Source organism: Bidens hawaiensis, unplaced genomic scaffold, assembly GCF_021521415.1.
Source record: "Bidens hawaiensis isolate Kalapana, Puna unplaced genomic scaffold, B.hawaiensis_p1.1 tig00038106_1, whole genome shotgun sequence".
Taxonomy (NCBI): Eukaryota; Viridiplantae; Streptophyta; class Magnoliopsida; order Asterales; family Asteraceae; genus Bidens; species Bidens hawaiensis.
In genome coordinates this window covers 27921-47642 of record NW_027496675.1, presented here as the reverse complement: position 1 = coordinate 47642, position 19722 = coordinate 27921, and the positions used below count along the sequence as shown (strand labels likewise).

Genomic DNA, 19722 nt, shown 5'->3' with positions numbered 1-19722 from the left:
ACATAAACGATACTAAACATAACAACTAAAACATAAAAAACAAAGTCCGTCGTTTTAATCCGGGAATACTTATTTTTGGGTTGTAGAGCCGGACGACTCTCCCACTTCCGTTTTTTTAGCTTCCAATCTTACTCGAGCTCTGTATCTAACTGGTGCATCACATCACGGGTTTGGTCATCAAGACCTTGTTTATGCTCGATAGCAAGTACACGGTCCACCATGTTATGAACGATGTTCTCGTAAGCTGAGAACTTGGCAAGAAGAACCATAAGTAGCTCGTGATCGGAGGGTTCCTCGACCACAGGCTCCGTTGAGGGAGGCGGTGGTGGAGAGGGTGGGATCACAGCTAATGGGAGTGCAATGACAGGGGCCGATGCATCACGGTTTGCCCTGGTCCTTTTTTGGGTGTACACCTTCAAGGGTGTAGCTTTCGAAGTAGACCCGGCATCTCCTGATGCAACTACCGGACGCCACTCCACCGGTGATAGTGGAGTACCGCTGCTACTAAAATCGGAGTCAGATACGATCGTCACAGAGTTCGTCATCTGAATAAACATATTAATTCAAGTTAATAATAATCAATCATATATATATCTTTGTTACCTTTTCGTTTCGAGAGGCGGGAAAGGAGCGCGTGTTTGAACATACCGTTATAGTTTAGAAAACTTTATATTTTCTAATTCTCTATAACTGTTGGCTCTGGTACCAACTTCTGTCACACCCCGAAAATCTTAACTTAACACAGCGGAAGTCTTAACTTTAATTCGTTCGGGTTATGACAGATGCCGATAGTCAACAATAATAACATTTAATAATAAAAGCATCATCTTTTATTATAAGGAAACATTTTACAAAATCAGAGTTTATTACACGTGCTGATGCACGGTTTACAACACAACACTTTTGTTCAAACACCCCACGCTCTCGTTTCCATGCCACCTCGAAACCTTCACTTTCCTGCAAAGCATATTTAAATAATATTTGGGTCAACACGAATGTTGGTGAGTTATTCCTGAGAAGAAAAACTTATTATATAAATATAAACAATTTATATATAAACAACACATGAATATAATGGTGTACGGCCATTATACTCCCAATAAAACCGATCATAACACGGTATAACACAATAACGAAACCCGCATTTTACCTTTAAGCACAAAAAGCGTTAGTTGTAAACTAGCTAAGAATACAACGCGTGTATGACTACCAATTTGATAACTCGAAACGTACCATACTCGAAATATTCCCACTTTTAACCCAACGCGAATGGAAGTGGGGGGCGTCACCCCGATAGATCTACCAACATTTCTGTGCCCTCAATTCGGTTAACAGTTATTTAACCAAATTGATTCATCCCACAATAACGACAATTTGTAGTATAATGCGTTTTCAAAACATATATATATATATATAAATACGAATATAGATATACAATATGCTTTTCGGAGGAAGAACTCACCTTTGATTTCGGTGTTCGAATAAACGCTCGTTCCTATATTAGTACACGTTCGTTAATTTTAGGTTTGACTAAAATATATATATTCTTATTCTAAAAATCCATACAAGCACATAACACATAAAGTTTACTACTTATAATCTTATAATTCTATACTTAAAAATATAAACAAGTAATAATCAACTAATAAGTGTTTTATTTAATAATTTAATTTAATTATTAAAATTTATAAAAATTATTACCTTTAGTTGCTGGAGTGTTTTGGAAAAATTCAAGTTATTATTTTATTTAAAATTTTGACTCTATTATAATCGGTTTTGTCGGTTTTGCCGGTTTCGTTGGTTTTGAGCTTAAAAACGAACCGGTTGTCATTTTTATGAAACTTTTAGTTTTAAATTATCTAGAACACTTTTTATATAGTTTTTAGTCAAGTTTTTATTGGTTTTTCAATAAAAATGTTTCGGTTTTTATTTTGTTGCCAATTTCTTAAAAATGCCAATTTTTAACGTTTTCGTGTCGGTTTTCGCGACACGAACCGTGTTGGTTTAAGTTTTGCTATTCTTGACTTTTCTTATACTTTAACTTATGTTAAATATAAGAATATTATGACTTTAGGAGCTGTTTTAATTCAGTTCCAAAAACTCATGTCGGTTCACCTTAAAAGTCGAACTTTCCGATCGTGAAAGTCACCGACAAGCTATTTAAGTCACAATGTCAAAACCAAACCATTTGGTACAGCAAATATACATATAATAACAAGTAATATATCATCACATCCATGTTTGATCATCTAGCATCACATCCATGTTTGATCATCTAATTTTCGCGATTCGAAACTTCTAAAATTAAGTTTATACACTATCTCTAATATCCTAACATAAAATTTTATTTTTCGAGGTCATCTTGACACGTTTGTGAATTTATCCGTTTTGAGATATTACCCGGTGTCAAACTGCACTGTGTCAGCTATACGACAAAATTGAACTTTTTCGGGTTCCATATTTTAAAATTCAACTAGAGTCAAAAACTTCGGCTAAAAATATTATTCCTATGTATTTATTTTACTAATTAATACACGATTACGGTTAAGATAATTACCAGATTAATCTAATTTTTTTGGCGGTTGTCACATAGGTTATGGTTCCCGATCTGATGGTGATTACCATAAACATCTCCTCCTTTCCTCTTGCTCTTCAACCTTCAACTAACAAGAACGTGAGAACCAAACCAAACATAAATATTGGAAAATAAAATGATAAATTAACTAATTTTTTAGATACCTGTCTTTTCGCTTCTCTAGATACCTTTGAACTGAGGCTTTTCTGCTTGATGAACCTTCAGCTTAGAAATTTTAATTGAAAAGTAAAATAAAATTGTAAAGGGGAATAATATTATTATAAGTCATTGAACTATAATCAAGTTTTCTAATTGAGAAGATGTAGTTCATGCATTTTAAAATACACTTTACCCAACTTTTGATTTGTTCGACCCACTTGATTAACTACCTTTAAGGGTGTGCATGAAACCGAAATAACTAATCCATAACTGAAATACCCAACATAACGGAACCGAAATAACAAACGATTTGCTTTGATGTTTTTTTTTAGTTTTGGTTTTGCATGTGCCGAAAACCATAAAACCTGAACCGACTTTTATAACCAAATCGAACCAGTAAAAACCAACTTTTATTAATGAACGTTTGAATTATAACTTTCATTTTTTAATATTAAGTAATTTGTGAAAAAACTACTAAACAATGTAGCCTCAAAACTTTAGGCCCAAAGTTTAGACCAAGATTCACTGTTTTGGGTCATTCTTTTCGACCCAAAAATTCCTAGTCCAGATGGCTAAACCAAAAATACTAAAAAACCGAACCAAACCCATTGTGAACCAGTTCGCCAACGGTTTTCAAAAACCTTTCGGTTTTTGGTTCGATTTGAGCCCAAACCCACCAATGCAAACCCTTAGCTATCTCTTAGTTCACTTTTTTATTTTATTTTACTCTTGGACTAGTTAGAAATAAAATAATCTTGAAACACAAACAAGTTGATGATTAAAGCAATCAATATGCAAGGCTTGAAACATGAGGAATTCTCTTAAAAATTAGATTATGCAACATTTTTTATATATAAAAGGCAAGAAGAAATATTATTATAAAATTTGCATAGTTACCAGAGGTATCTTCACGCGATATGTTGCTTTCTTCTTTGTGTAACCGATAGTTGTCTGTCATTCTCACTGTAAAGCAAAGATGTTACAAATCAGAAATAACGCATGAAGTATACTCGTAAACACTTTTATTTGTTTAATTAAAATATCATTTCATTATAATTACTTTCTGAATTAAAAACTTTTATTTTTATTTTGATCAATCTGAACTTGGTAATACTTCTAGGGTCTCCGAAACAATTATAGTTTTAATTATTAAATACCAATTGTTCAGCATAATTAACTATAAATTCCTATGTACCATACTTGAACCTAGGAAACCGAACGGACATGAACGACGCCTGCACATGTTCGTCGTTTAACTTTAACCAAACAGACTATCGAAGACGAATAAGGTTTTCTTGTTTGTGTTCATTCGTTAAAAAAATGAATGTGATCATGTTCGCTTATGTTCGTTCTTTAATAGTATAAATGAATAAGTCACAAACGTAAACGAAAAAATATAATTGAACATAGATGAACGATTACAGGCGAGCATAATTGAGCAAACACCAATTAGAAGTAAACGTAAATATTAATGTGTCAGGCTTAAAAAATTAATAAAAAATAGACAAAATTGTAATGTGTCATGTATGATATTTTAATCTATTAAAACTAGACTAAATTGTAAAGGGCCTAACAATTTAAATGAATACATAAACAAACACACTTAAAACAAACGTAAACTAACAAACATAAAATGAACGTGAACGCATATAAACAAACGTTCACAAACAAGACATGCGTTCATGTTCGTTCGTTTAACTAACTGAACAAAAAGTTCTGTTCATGTCCGTTCATTTATTAAATAAACGAACACAAATAAACTTCCTAGTTCCCGCCAAACGGTTCACTGAACGTTCAATTGTTTGCAGGCCTAGTTGAACCATGGAATATAATCAACGACAAATTAATCAACCTCTTTGCAAAACTGGAGGGAGCAAGGGAGAGAAATCCGGGCCCACATTAATGCTTGGAGCTTGCAACATGTTTCCATCAAATGGATCTTCTTGAGGAAACTGGAGTGGGCTTGCAGCAAGCCGGAATAGTGCCTGTGCCTGAAATTGCTCAGTTAGTGACATCAATGTTTAAAACTGGAGTTTGTATAAGATACATCAAATCATATACCTTATCAGCTGGGACATCATCATATACATTCACTTTGCCACTATAAAATATTGTCATTTGTCCTTTTGTCTCTTCTGCCCCGCCATTAATCCTGAAAGATTCAGGTAAAAAGTTAGCAACATGTTACTTTTCCGCTAGTGTTACACTGTTATGTAAGTTTATTGCGAGTGACAAATGGACGTGTGTATACCATACACATAGATATGAAAGCTAATCCATGGACATCATTAGTACCAATATAAACAGTGCACTTAGTCTCATCAATGGGTTAAAAGCCTAAATATGCTACTATAGAAATTAGTAACTTTAAGCATTAAATTATAAATTGTGAGATAAACTTGTCAGATGCAATATATGAAAATGACTACTGTAATATATGAAATTGACTACAAATCAGCTTCATGTATTCACCCAAATGGACCTCGTTTATGATTTTAGATTTCGGGCTACTTGTATTTTAATTCAAATACAAATAAAGGAGACATATTTAATAACCCTTTCCAGATAACTATATGATGTAAATCTATTGCAACTAAATCTTTAAACATGGTTAAATTTGAAAAAAGAAGAGGTACTGCAATTAATGCTGTAATCTTGCAAGTCTCTTAACTTAGGAAGGAAACATATGAGGATACGAAGTGAATCTTTATTGTTCTATAACCATTTACAATTAGTTATAATATGTAATCCTCCTCTAAGTGAGTAACCCACTACCTAATTGTTCAATGCAAAAATCAACTTAATGAAAAAGACGCGATATAGATTAGATGTAACCTAATTTCTCATCGTTCCATATTACTTTGTAGCTTTTGATGAACAAAAGGCAAATAAAATCCTTCACAAGAAGCAAGTTTGATTTCTAGATCAGTTGGGATTAGATATAGGTATACTGATAAGATTTATGAAAAACTTAGATTACAGGTCAAAAGGCTCCAAACCAGTTAAACATGATCTAGTTTATCTCACAGGTCAATCTTAAGTGAAACCAATGAGGGAAATTTCAGCAGTTGATAATTTAGGATAAGATTTGTAACTAGTTAAACTAGTACTTCTAATGAATTAGGTCAACTATCTTTTCCTTCCTTATTAATGGGCAAATTCTTGCACTCTCGAAAAGACAGTAAAAGAATATATAAGCTCAGTTGAACTTAAACTGTTCACTTTCTATATTTAACTAGCATTCCTAATACTAACCAACAATCAAGAAGGGAAAAAGATGAAATGAGGTTACAGAAATCATAAAATTAACTCATTTGTTAATGGAAGCTAATGATGTCTAGCTTAAATAAAAATCCACTAAAACCAATAGTAATGAAAGTAAAGCTTCCTTCGCTCACAATCTAAATCCGCATCCATGAAACATGTACAATCATTACACTTAATAGCCATAAGATGATTTAACAAGTTACCGAGGCGGAGCAGAATCATTATCCCCCAAATAATCAGCCTTCTCGGTATCATTCCGGTGACCAGGAACTGATTCTTCCGCTGAAATCGAGATCTCCGTATCGGCACTTGTTCCTTTCTGGACCTACATTTCAAAGCTCCACATAATTAATAATAACCTAATCACAAAATAAACAGTAAAATACTATAATATAATATATTCATATAATATTCAAAAGCATAAAGCACAGCAATATTATATTAACAACAATTAGCATAATAGCATCTACTATTTCCTAATAAAAAATTAGGTAAAAGTTAATTAAACCGTACACGAGCGGAGACCGGAGTCCGAGAACTAATGTACATCTTCCGGCTACCTTCGTCTGAGTCCGGTGACGGTTCGAGTAACGCCTTGAGCATAATAACTTGCTGGATCGCCTGCGATTTATTCCACGACGGCCGTCTCATACCTAAATTTCAATAACCGTAACACATCATAATTCAGTCACTAATAATAATAATAATAATGATAATAATAATAATAGGTGACCTTTTTGTTTGAGGTAACGGCGGCAGTCTTCGCGAGTGAGCTGCGAAATGTCGTCTTCGGTGAGGAGTTGAAGAGGTTTATCGAGGACGGAGATGGCGGAGGACGGTGGATCCTCGGTTGTTGACATGGTGGAAATTGGGGGAAATTGAATTGAAGAGGATCAAGTTGAAGGAATTAGCCCCAATTTGATAATAATATTAATAATCATCATAATAATGTAATTGTAATGGTAATTGTGTTGTGGGAATGAACGAGAAATTGGGGGGTGGGTTGTCGTTTGGGTTTGGGACAATAATAATGATTTAATTTAAGGTGAGTTTTTTTGAAGGTCTTCTTCATCCAATGGGAAGCCTGCAACTTGCCACCCCGTACTGCCACGTACTCTTATCTACCCTTCTTTTTTTATTGTTATTTTTATTCTTTTTACATTATTACATAATTAAATATTTTAATTCTATTTATTTTAATAAAGTGTTTCATGCATCAGCAACAAAGTCACAAAGCTAAATTTCATGTTTAGATACTATTTAAAATTTTAAATTCTTAATTTAAGATCTATTTTCCTACCGCAAACATGTAATTTTTTTCCTAGCACTGGCACAAACCCGAAACGATTTGTGTAAGCAGAAACCACACATGCGAACATGCAGTCATGTGTAATGAAGGGAAGTTAGTTGAAAAACAACTTCACTGCACATGCAAATATAATTTATGAGTAAACTGTAAAAGGTCATAGAAAACAAAGAAATAAAAAATAAATTAGTAACCATGTATAAGTTTCCAAAAGACCAAAACCAAATTGTATAACTTCAGAATAATGCTCTTATTAAAATAATGTTGAATAGAGATTATGTTATTGAACACAATGGTGATTGATAATTTAACCATTTTACACTATTCCCATTCAAACACTAGTGACTAGACCAATTCCAAGAGAAAAAAACAAGCTCTCCAAAAAATAGCCTCTAGAGATCATATGGGAACATTTACATTCTCTCTAAACTCAAATATATAAATATCGTTCACTACTATATAAAAAAGACACTAATAATAAACCCTTAAACGAAAAACTCGATTAATCTCCTTTAGTCGAAGGCTCGGCACAAGCACAAAAGTGACCTTTCTTCCGCCTGTTGTTTGCTGCTCTTGTTCTTCCACCACCATAAAGATAATCTTTCAAAACCACCCGTTTTTTGGTGTCGAGAAACCGTTTTCTTTCACTCGATGTGTTTACATCATCAAGTTTTAACAGCTTAAATTGTATCTTTTGTATCTCTACTTGCAATCGACCGATTTTTTCAGACACCCGTCTCGCTTGTCCCGACACCTTTTCTCTTCTCGCACTTTCACTTTCTCCTGATTCCGAGTCACCTTCGATATGCTGTACTAATCGCGCGTTGATTTCGTGTAGCTTTTCGATGGCGGATTCAGCTTCTGTGAGTTGACCTTTGACCAACTCGCATTCGATCATTGGTTTTCCCTTTCTACTTGTTAATGCCGTCTCAACTTTCCGTTTCAAATCATCGATTGTGATTTGAAGATTCGTCAACTTTAGAACATCGGAATTGAGTCGTTCTAGAACTTTTGTCTTGTTACCATCTTCACGGGGCTCCTTGAACCTTCTAGAAACTTCTAGAATGTCATCGAGAGACGTATCTGAAGCGGTGGGATGGTGTTTGGACATATGTTTGCAATCATTCGTGGTTTCCCATATCTCGCCTTCTGTTAACCCTCGTTTGCTTACGTTGTATGACGAGCATTCGGAGGCTTTATCGAGCATTATGTTTTTTGGGTCGGGTACTGAGATTTCAGGTGTTGACTTTCTTTGACTCTTTGCTCTACCTGGATTCTTTCGCTGACTCAATTCTTTGATCTGCATCATTGCGGATTCCAGCTTTGCATCTGAATCTAACTTTTGTTGTGTTGCTAACGTTTGCATCTCGGTTACAGCTGTTTCAATAAGTTTAACTTTAGTTTGAAGATCCTGCAACTCGACAAATGCATCTCTTTCCACGGTTGCAAATTCATCACCCTGAAAACATTCGTTACCAAATTACTTCATTAATTTAAAAAAAAAAAAAAAAAATATTGTAGCTATTACATATAGATTCACACTCAAAATAACAGAGAATCGTAAATTGTTTTATTTAATATAATTTATTTATATAAAGAAAAGTTTAGGGGTCCGACTAGAGGTGTAAACGAGTGAAATTGCTCGTGAGCTACTTGAAATCGGATTGCTAAAAACTCGAACCAAGCTGAGCTTAAGTGAGTTCGATCCCGAGCTTCACTTATCGAGCTTGAGTAGGCTCGCGAGCCTAAACGATATTAATAGTGTATACCTTTTATTCAATGCTTTAAAGTTTAAACACATAGTTACATATATTAACTGTATGTAAATTTATAAAAAAACTGACATAATAATGCATATTATGCTATATATAAAAACTATAATAATAAATAAATACATAAATAAGTATAAATTCAATAAACTAATGAACAAATAACTAACAAATAAAGACCCAAGTTGGGCTGAGCTCGAGTTTTAAAAACTGATCACGAGATGAACTTGAGCTTTAGATACAGAGCTCGAGTAAGATAAACGAGCTCGGCTCAGCTACACTCATCATGTCAATGGAAAATAATAGCTTGAAAGAAAACGGGTAAAATGACACCCAACGTGCATTTTCAATGACCTCCTAAATTATGTTTCAAATTTTAGACACTGAAACTTATTGAAATCACATTTAATACGCGAATAGCCTCTTCAACAATATTCAACAAAAAAGTGTTCCAGGTTAACCAAACCATACAAAAAAATATCAGTCTTTGCTAAAAGGTTAAGCATTACCTTCTCGTTTTCGGGCTGTGAGACTTTGATTTTGACACAGGTATGATTTTCCAAGGATATGATGCTATCCCTTAAAGATTCAACAACCGGACCATAGGCATCCAAACGATCTTTAAGATCCACATTCTCACATTCCAAGATGTTGCTTCTTTCTTTAACCGACTCATTATTTAAATCTTTGAAATTAATTTCATCTTCAAGATTCAAACAAACTTCAATAAGCTCACCGACCTTCTGTTCTAATAAGACTTGACAAATAACGGAAGTCTGCAAATCCTGATAGATTAACGACCCCTCAATTTCAAGTAACCGCGTCTTTTCCTCTGTTTTTTCAAACTTTTCTGACAATTTCTGAAATTTAGCCTCAAATCTCTGGATTTCTTTGCTCAAATGATTATTATCTTCTAAAAGTTTGAGAATCTTCTCATTGTTTTTTCGCTGCAGATCCTTCTTCTCATTCTCTAAAATCTTTATTTCCTTTTCTTTTAACTGCAATAAATTATTTCGATTCACCAAATCCAAATTCAATCTCTCACAAACAGATTGAACCGCTCTAAATTCTTCGTGTTTCTCATCAATGTAATTCTTCAAACTTTGCGAGAAGACTTCTTGACTTAAAATGTTATTTAAAATGATGTCATTTTCGTCTTCTAGAACATGAATCTTATTCTTGATCTGAACATTATCTCCCAACAAAGATTTGTTTTCTTCAAGAACAACTGCATTCTCCATCTGCAAGGTTCTAGAAGCTTCTTGAACAACTGACAACTCATGTTGTATATTCTCTAGCTGAGTTCTTAGATCCGATTCATTAACATCTCCTTCAATTACTTTCAATCTTAATTCTTCATTCTTTTCTGAAATTCTCAACACCTCGTTTTGCAACCCGAGAATCTTTTCAGCACGAACACTCGATTCCTGTTCAATTGCACACTTTTCCAATTCAAGATTCGCCAATTTTGACTTGAGTTGACTCAAAAATGTGACTAGAATTGTTGTCTCAACAACCAACTTCATGTTTTCGTCTTCATTTTTAATCAGTGTGCGGTTTTTGCCTTCAATTTGTTTCTCAATATTATTGAAACATGTTTGTTCTTGCCCGTTTTCACACTCGGTGTGTAATGAAAGACCAACAGATTTCAACAACTGATACACCCCGTTCGTTAATCTATTGTTTTGATCAGTTAAAGATGTAATCTTCATCTGGTTTTTGTTTTTTTCTTGTTTCAAAACATGAATCAAACTTTCAGACAATTTGGATGCTTCTTGAAGTTTATGACAATCATTTAACAGAGAAAAGTTGCTCTCTTCAAGATCTTGAACACAGTTTGACAATATCAAGATTTCGATTTCAAGACCGAAAGATTTATCGACCTCTTGGTCAAACTCTTTGCTTTTGTGTTGACTTTCTTGTTTCAGAAGTTGAATTTCACTTCTCATTGCTTCCAGTTGTTGGTTATTTTCTTGAGCAAAAGTAACATGTTCTTGAGATTGTAAATCCAATGATACATTCAACTCTTTCACCCTTTGAAGTGTAGATTCTCTTTCCTTTTCCATTAATGAGTATTTATCTTCTAGATCTGTGTATTTCATCTCAAGATCTTTTAACTTGGTTTCAGTAACTTCTATTTTTGTGACCAAACTACCCTTTTCAGTTACAAGTGCCGACTTTTCATCAGCAAGCAACTGACACGAATCTTCAAAATTTTTTGACTTTTGCTTCAAGATCTCAAGTTTAACATGAGCATCAAAAAGCGAATTTTCAAGAACCGTGTTTTTCTCCGATACGTGACTCAAATTTTCGGTTGTTACTTGTAATTGACCTAGCAAATTCGCCTTTGCAACCGCAAGATTTGACTTCTCTTCTAATAGAAACCGATATGATTCTTCAAGTGACTTCAATTTACCCCTAACCCCATCCAGCTCAGCACCCAAATCTGATAAAGAGTTTTCCAAAACGACGTTTCGTTCAAGAAGTTGCCCCATGATTTCCAGTTTCGTTAAAAGACGCGTTTTTTCAGTTTTTTCTTTTTGCAATTCTTCTTTTAAATTAAAGGTCTCGTTTTGTAAATCTTTCACAGATGAACCGAAGCTTTCCGGGTTCAACCCGACATAAACGACTTGCTCCAAAACTGACTCGTGCTTCTTGTTTAACTCATTTATTTCCTCTTTTAGACAATATATCTCTTGCTGAAGCGCGTTTCTTTGGTCAACTCTAAGGTCAACCTCTTCTTCAAGCCTCCCGTTAGCTTCTTTTAACTTACCGATTTCCGCCTGCATTTCATTTAACGAAATGACGGACGATAAGTTGACCTCACTGAGCTTCTCATTCTCCTTGATTTTGTTTTCTATCTCTCCCTCTAATACTCGGTTACGAGCGTTAATATCACATAAAACTTGAGCTCGGCTTTGCAACTCACTTGCCATTGATCTTAACTCTTCTTGAGATTGAGCGTGCAATTGTTGTAATGTTTGGAACGCGGTCTCGGCTTCAACAAACCGTATTCTTTCTTCTTGTATGCAAGTCCATAATCTCCCTAATTCCTTCTGTTTCTCTGTGATTTCTTGACATTGACTACTGATTTTGACTTCCTTAGATTCCAGTTCCATGCGTAGATTCGTGTTTGACTTTTCTAACATTAAGCGCCGCTCTTCAGCATCTTTCAAAAGTGAAATTCCATTATCGATTTCAGTTTTCAGCCTCTCGGTTTCTTCTTGCGCACACACGAGTCTAAGTTCGAGACTTGAAATAGTCTCCATGCATTGTTGGTATAAAACATCTTGTGCCTTTTTCTCTTCGGTTAATTTAACAATTTCAGAACTTGCTTCTAGAAGCTTCTTCTCTACTTCTAGAAGCTTCTTCTCCAAATCTAATTGCAAGTTTATAGATTGTGTGCACTTATCATAAGCAGCATCTCTTTCATCTTCTAACCTTTTAACTTCTTTCAAATTTTCCTCATTGATTTCTTCAATTTTCTTTTGGGCCTGATGGTAAAGCCCAATACCTTCTTCCTTTTCAACTTCTAATCTTTTAATTTCTTTCAAATTTTGCTCATTGATTTCTTCAATCCTCTTTTGGGCCTGATGGTAAAGCCCGATACCTTCTTCCTTTTCAACTTCTAATCTTTTAATTTCTTTCAAATTTTGCTCATTGATTTCTTCAATCTTCTTTTGAGCCTGATGGTAAAGCCCAATACCTTCTTCCTTTTCAACTTCTAACCTTTTAATTTCTTTAAAACTTTGCTCATTAATTTCTTCAATTTTCTTTTGAGCCTGATGGTAAAGCCCAATACTTTCTTCCTTTTCAACTTCTAATCTTTTAACTTCTTTCAAATTTTGCTCATTGATTTCCTCAATCTCCTTTTGGGCCTGATGATAAAGCCCAATACTTTCTTCCTTTTCATCTTCTAACCTTTTCATTTCTTTCAAATGTTGCTCATTGATTTCTTCAATATTCTTTTGGACCTGATGATAAAGGCCAATACCTTCTTCCTTCTCAACTTCTAATTTTTTTAATTCTTCCTTCAACTTTTGGGATTCAGCTTCCGCTCTGCTTGCACAGTCAGCAAGTTTTCTAGAATCTTCTTGCAATTTCAAAATCTCCGACTCGAGTTTTGATAGTTTATCCAAACTCTCGAGGTACTGCTTCATTCCAGCTTCTTTTTCATCTTCTAACTTCACTAAAGCCTCTTTTAATAAAACAATTTCTTTGTCGAATTGAGACCTGTGTTTATTATTAATACTGTTGGCATCTTCTGAATCAGTGAAACTGAGGGCTTTTCTTGCGGTTCCTGTTGACCCATCTTTCTGAAAGTCAACATGGTCAAAGGAAGGAATTGTGATGGTTCTTGAATATGGGGTTTGAGGATCAGAATCATAGGGAGAATTAGAAGCTGAGTCATCGGGTACTTGATTTGGAAATGCTTCACTCATTGTTTTGTGAGCCTGGCGGAGGGCCCCGGTTGCATGATCATATCTTTCGGCTAAGGCCCGATAAGCCCGGTATAACTCTTCTACTAGTTTTATAAGCTCGGGACGCTTTTCGTAGTACATTTCTGCCCTTCTGGCAAATGAATCCGCGTCTTCTTCGATGAGTTTTATCATTGCTTTCACTTTTATGTCAACATCTGTACATGCAACCAAGGAAGAATAATTAATAAATGATTAAACATACAAGTAAATTAAATCTACAAGTCAATTTGGATAAAAGCAAAACCTAGCTTCTTTCCTTCAATAGGAAACACAGCGCGATTAACTATAGAATTAATTATCGCTTGGTCCTTGTGTTTTGACCATATTGCAATTTGCAACTTTAGTACCCAAGTTCCAAATATTACACCTTTAGATCAGTTGTTTGCACGATTGTAACTAGGGCCGTGCAGGAAACTGAAATACAGATCCAAACCAAAAAAAAAGGAAACTTAAAAAACCTAATGAAACAAAAACAGACGGTTTAGTTTTATGTTTTAGTAACCACCGAATCGGTTTTGGTTTTGCACATAATAAAAACCGAAAACACAGGACAGAACTGAATTTATAAATTTTTATTTTTTATTTTAAGTAATTGATAAGAGTTTAATAAATTGTATAACCCAAATATTTTAGTCCAAGTGTACAGTAACAATTAGTTATTAGTTAACAAAAAGATTTAGGCCCAAATTAGATATTTTAGGACAATTTTTTCGGCTCAAAATACTAAGCTCAAATAAAAATACCGAAACCAAACCAAAAACGGACCAGTTTTCAAAAACTAAAAAACCAAAATTTCAGTTTTTGGTTCGATTTGGTTCAACTTGTTCTGTTACATGAATGTGAAAATGACAATAAACCCCTGTAATATTTATGTAATAATTAACTTGTTTTTATTTGCAGGTGCACCCAACAATATGAAATATTTGTTTATGTCCTTTACTTCTTTAATATAGAGGTATTTTTGTCATTTTAAAATTTTAACGAGAACAAGTTAACACCTATCCATTCTAGGGACCAGGCGGCCAGCGGTGTTGCGTTCATGCGAACAATTTGTTTAAAGTTGTAAAATTTGAAAATTGGGGACTAAAGTTGCAATACGGCCAACATAGAGAATCCGCGTAATTAATTATTAAATATTAAATGAACCAAAACCTAAATTCTAGTTGGAAGATAGGGAAAGCATTGAAGGCTATGAGATAATTACAAAATACCCTAATGTATTAAATATGCCCTACATAAATATGCCAGCAAATTAAATCTATATAGTCAGATTGAAAGGGAAAGAAAAAGAAAACACTGATTCATTCCTCCAGTAGAAAACACAGTGCACGATTGATTATACAAAGATCCGCAACCTAAATTCTAGTTGGAAGATGTGAGAGCAATAATGGCTGTGATTAAATTACAAAGATACCTAACGTATCCAACTGTTGGGTTCGTAGGCCTTGTTGGCCCGGTTTATTATATGAAGTCAAAAGAGGAGACGGGTGTGGGCGGTCGGGCCCAAGCCCGGCCCGGTTTAGATTTCTTGCATAATAATTTACTAACCCTAGTTCAGTCTCTATATAAACAACATTATGTACTTGTAATATTTGTCACTCAATAAAGAAATACCTAGTTGCCACCCGTGGACGTAGGTCAGTTTAGACCGAACCACGTTAAATCCTCGTGTTCGTTTATTGCTTTCGTGTCGTGTTCAGTTTCGTGTGTGCGTTTAATCCTAACAAGTGGTATCTAGAGCTTAGGTTCAGATCACGCGAAGAACACGTTGAACCAGCCGAGTCGCCGCCAAATCATCCAGCCGCCGCCACCCTACTGCGCTAGGGTTCCGCCGCCGCTGCTCCGCTGCTACAGTTCCACCGCCGCTGCTACAGTACCGCTGCCGCCGCTACAGTACCGCCGCCGCTGCTACAGTTCCGCCGCCGCTGATTAGGGTTCCGCAGCTGCTGGTTCGTTTTTTCTGATCAGCTCCGGTGAAGCATAGTACGAGACATGAAAGTTTGAATCAAGATCCTATTTTTGTTGAAAAACAGTTGTCAAGTCAGAAGAAGCGTTAAAGAAACGGATAACCAGTTGCCAACCGCGTTTGTCAGGTTTTATCGTTTCAGTTTAAAATTTCAGTTTCTGATTTACAGTTCGTATTTCCGCTGCGGTTTAAATAGGTTGATTTTTAACAGAGTTCAGTAGAACAGTCGTTAAGTTCAGGCTCGTGTTGCTGTGTCTGTCTCTGTTTTTATCCAGTTTTTCGTTTTAGTCATTGTTATGGCAGAAGACGGAAAGGTTTCGATACAGAAGTTTGACGGACAGAAGTTCGGTTGGTGGAAGATGCAGATTGAGGCACTACTTTGTCAGAAAGACTTGGATGTAGTACTTGAGGATGAAAAACCAGAAAAGTTGTCAGAAGCAGATTGGAAGAAGTTAGACAAGAAAGCTAGGGCTTGTATTACATTGTCGTTGTCGGAAGATGTGGCGTTTAACGTCATGAAAGAAACCACAGCCCGTGGTATGATGGACGCACTATCCAACATGTATGAGAAGCCTTCGGCAGCGATTAAAGTCTATCTTATCCGAGAGCTAGTGACAACTCGAATGAAAGAGGGTGGGTCAGTTATAACTCATATCAATAATCTTAATTCGATCTTGTCCCGCTTAGTGTCAGTTGACATTAAGTTTGATGATGAAGTTCAAGGCCTCTTGTTATTATCCTCTTTGCCCGACAGTTGGTCACAAACAGTGACTGCAGTTTGTAGTTCGTCTACAAATATTACTTTCGATGGGATTCGAGATCTGATTCTGGGAGAAGATTCAAGACGCAGAAGTTCAGGTGAATCATCAGGCAATATGCTAGTCACAGAAGGTAGAGGTAGGGGAAAACAGCGAGGCAGTGGGAGCAGGAAGAGGAGTCAGTCTAAGACTCGTAAGGATATTGAATGTTGGGGTTGTAAAGAGAAAGGACACTTCAGGAATCAGTGTCCGAATGGTAAGAAAGAGGTGAACGTTACAGAAGACGACACAGATGACGGGGTCAGTAGTGATGAGGCTTTGGTTTGTAGTGTTGAGAGTAGAGTTGATGCTTGGGTGATGGATTCTGGTGCATCGTTTCATGCCACTCACTGTAGTGAAACGATGAAGAATCTTAAATTTGGGGATTTTGGAAAGGTTCGACTAGCGAATGATGATATTTTAGAGGTTACGGGTATGGGAGACGTTGATTTGATAACTTCAGCCGGTACTTCTTGGACTTTGAAAGACGTGAGGGTTATTCCAAGTTTGAAGAAACGTTTGATTTCAGTTGGGCAGTTGGATGACCAAGGGCACGATGTTAAGTTCGGGAATGGGCAGTGGAAAGTAGTCAAAGGGAATCTCGTGGTTGCTCGTGGCAAGAAAATGGGTTCGTTGTATATGGTCGATATGTCACCGAAAGGAGTGGATCCAGTTTTGGTGAAAGACAAAATCCGGTTCACAGAATCTCGTGGGCAGAAGAAGGTTCGTTTTGCAAGTAACAAACCCAGAGCCAAAGTGAAGATTCAGGATGAACGAGCTAGGAAGGTTAAATCAGTTGGGGGACATCGTGACAGTGGGAGCACAGGTCGTGTTTCAGTTACAGTTCCAGGTCGACAGTGGATTAAGAAAACCAGTATTCCAGCTGTAAAAGTCTCTCCAATGAATTACTTGCTGAATATGGAGAGTGTTTGTTCTCAGGTTATCTCAGGATCCGGTAGTTCGTTACAGTGGGAGCCGGTAGGGACAGAGAACGGGTCAGGGGCAGTTTCAGCCATGACTGACGTGTTGGAGCTCCGGAGAGCTTCAACGGGCCTTCAGGTTAATTGACGAGAAGGCGGTGGCAACTAGAAGAAGTTTAATGTTCAGATTACAGAAGTACAATCAGGAGTGCAGACGAGAGTACTCAAGGCCTCCGAGTGGGAGATTGTTGGGTTCGTAGGCCTTGTTGGCCCGGTTTATTATATGAAGTCAAAAGAGGAGACGGGTGTGGGCGGTCGGGCCCAAGCCCGGCCCGATTTAGATTTCTTGCATAATAATTTACTAACCCTAGTTCAGTCTCTATATAAACAACATTATGTACTTGTAATATTTGTCACTCAATAAAGAAATACCTAGTTGCCACCCGTGGACGTAGGTCAGTTTAGACCGAACCACGTTAAATCCTCGTGTTCGTTTATTGCTTTCGTGTCGTGTTCAGTTTCGTGTGTGCGTTTAATCCTAACACCAACAGCCCTATCTACCAAGAAAACGAGCGAAGGCGTCCGTGAGCTACTCGAGATCACCTCGTTAAAAGCTCAAATCGAACCAATCTTAAACAAGCTGGAACCTAAAAATAAGATTGTTTGATAAATGAGCCTGAGCCCGAGCCTGAGCTTCACGTATCGAGCTCAGACTTGTACGAGGCTACTAATTATTGAGTCTTTTATTCATATATTAAATGTATGATTATAAAATAATTATTATTGTGTTGCAATTATGATAAAAGTAACTACATAATATATATTATGTTATGTAAAACTATAACTAAAACGCACATAAAAATATTAAAAAGTGTATGCAATATTATAAATAATAAACTAGCCGAGCCTGATCTTGAAAAACTACCCACGAGCCAAGCTCGGCTCGTTTAAACACCTAATGGCTGGTTCAAACCCAGTGCTCTTGCGTAATCTTACCATTTTACCCTAGATACGAACTGATATATTCTCAAAATTCAGTAAGATCCAGATTCTCAGATAAGAAATGGTAAATCACACACTGACATGTTATAAAATGAGTATAACATGGCATAGGGCAAATGAATAAATACAACCCGCTCATATATAACTTAGGCCGCCTTTTTTAAGTCAAGTGATTTTAATGAGTTTCTATTTAATTCTAGAGTTCCAACAGAAAAATGAACTTGTGATGTAATTGTAACCAGTAATATCATTCACTAAACTCACTCGATTTTGCATTATCATGTAAAAAACCAGTAATACCATTTCTCCTAATGTAGATATTGACTTTCAAGATAACCAATAGAAAGAAAGCTATACCTGAAAGATTTTCATGAAGCCATTTTGAATTTTTGGGGCTAATGTGGCTGTTCCACCACCACGAATACATACGCCTCGAGTCCACCTTTGACAAAGTCGCCATGGTCAACCTTCCGGTAAACCAGAACTCCTAAAGTTCAACACAGACGTGCAACTTATTAGACCTTAGAACAAACAAGTACGAAACGTTTCAGGTTTTGATGACCATATAACAATCAGATAAGTAATCAACTCTTCAAGATCAACACGGAATCATCATGAGTTCATTTAACAAAAGAGAGAATAACAACGCACCAGACCACGATTTTCAAATGTCAAAAGTTTTTCATAAATGCCATAAATAGAGTTGTTATACTATTACATCAACTTTATAGCAATATTTCGTTTTCAACAAGCCACACCTAATTCCAAAATTATAAAAAAAATAATAATAAAAATTAAAAAACCTATTAAAAAAAACAGTAACTAGCCCTAATTTTGAGATCCAAAACACCTCATCACCATCACACACAGCCACAAACAAATTCAACACAATTACAAACCCTAACCCTATCCATCATTATCAAAACACAATTAACCAAAAATTAACAAATCAGCACTCAATCACAGAACATTGAACCTACAGAATCAATAATTAACAAATCGAATCAAAATTGTGCAAAAAGTAACTTACAGAACAATCAAAATTCAGCCGTGATTCCGATTCTGCAACTCTATAAACACAATCATATCAAATTACGAAGCTCAAAAGCACCGATATCAACTCATTCGAGCTTAACTTAACGGCGTTAGTTTCTAGACTTGACTGTAGTTAGTTATTTCTTTTGCTGTGTAGACGCGACGATATGTCGGCTTGAGAATGAAAAAATGAATTATTAATAAGAAAACATTAATATAACGTACACAAGTAGGGACCAATATACATAAAAGTTCAAAATGAGACAAATTAGTTAGGATAATAAATAGTTATCTAATAGTCTTAAGATATTATTAAATATTAAATGCTTAATAATTATTTTTCTACTTTTATCAAATACTTGTATACGTTTTAGACAGGTGACAGGTGTAGTTTAGATGTAGTTTTGAGCTTAAGAAATATTGTGTGTGAAGCTTTGAACAAAAC

The 19722-nt window shown here is 35.6% G+C and overlaps 2 protein-coding genes across 3 annotated transcripts; both read right to left on the bottom strand.

Moving 5' to 3' along the window:
• Positions 1-2602: 2602 nt before the first annotated feature.
• On the bottom strand, positions 2603-6965 carry LOC143590035 (protein TIFY 4B-like). The gene is made up of 8 exons (XM_077070636.1): positions 6735-6965; positions 6515-6654; positions 6205-6326; positions 4796-4886; positions 4587-4725; positions 3632-3697; positions 2740-2800; positions 2603-2663 (listed from the first exon to the last, which is right to left on the bottom strand). The coding sequence occupies exons 1-8, from the start codon at positions 6859-6861 to the stop codon at positions 2660-2662; spliced, it is 750 nt and encodes a 249-aa protein (XP_076926751.1). The 5' UTR covers positions 6862-6965; the 3' UTR covers positions 2603-2659.
• A 595-nt stretch (positions 6966-7560) lies between these two features.
• LOC143590031 (protein NETWORKED 1D-like) lies at positions 7561-19404 on the bottom strand. 2 transcript variants are annotated; one of them, XM_077070629.1, is made up of 4 exons: positions 19273-19404; positions 18600-18729; positions 9586-13712; positions 7561-8766 (listed from the first exon to the last, which is right to left on the bottom strand). In XM_077070629.1, exons 2-4 carry the CDS (start codon positions 18700-18702, stop codon positions 7810-7812), a joined length of 5187 nt encoding a protein of 1728 aa, XP_076926744.1. In that variant the 5' UTR covers positions 18703-18729; positions 19273-19404; the 3' UTR covers positions 7561-7809. The 2 variants fall into 2 exon arrangements, with proteins under 2 accessions (XP_076926744.1, XP_076926743.1); XM_077070628.1 differs by lacking the exon at positions 19273-19404 and having other exon boundaries at positions 18600-19007.
• Between the last annotated feature and the right edge of the window lie 318 nt (positions 19405-19722).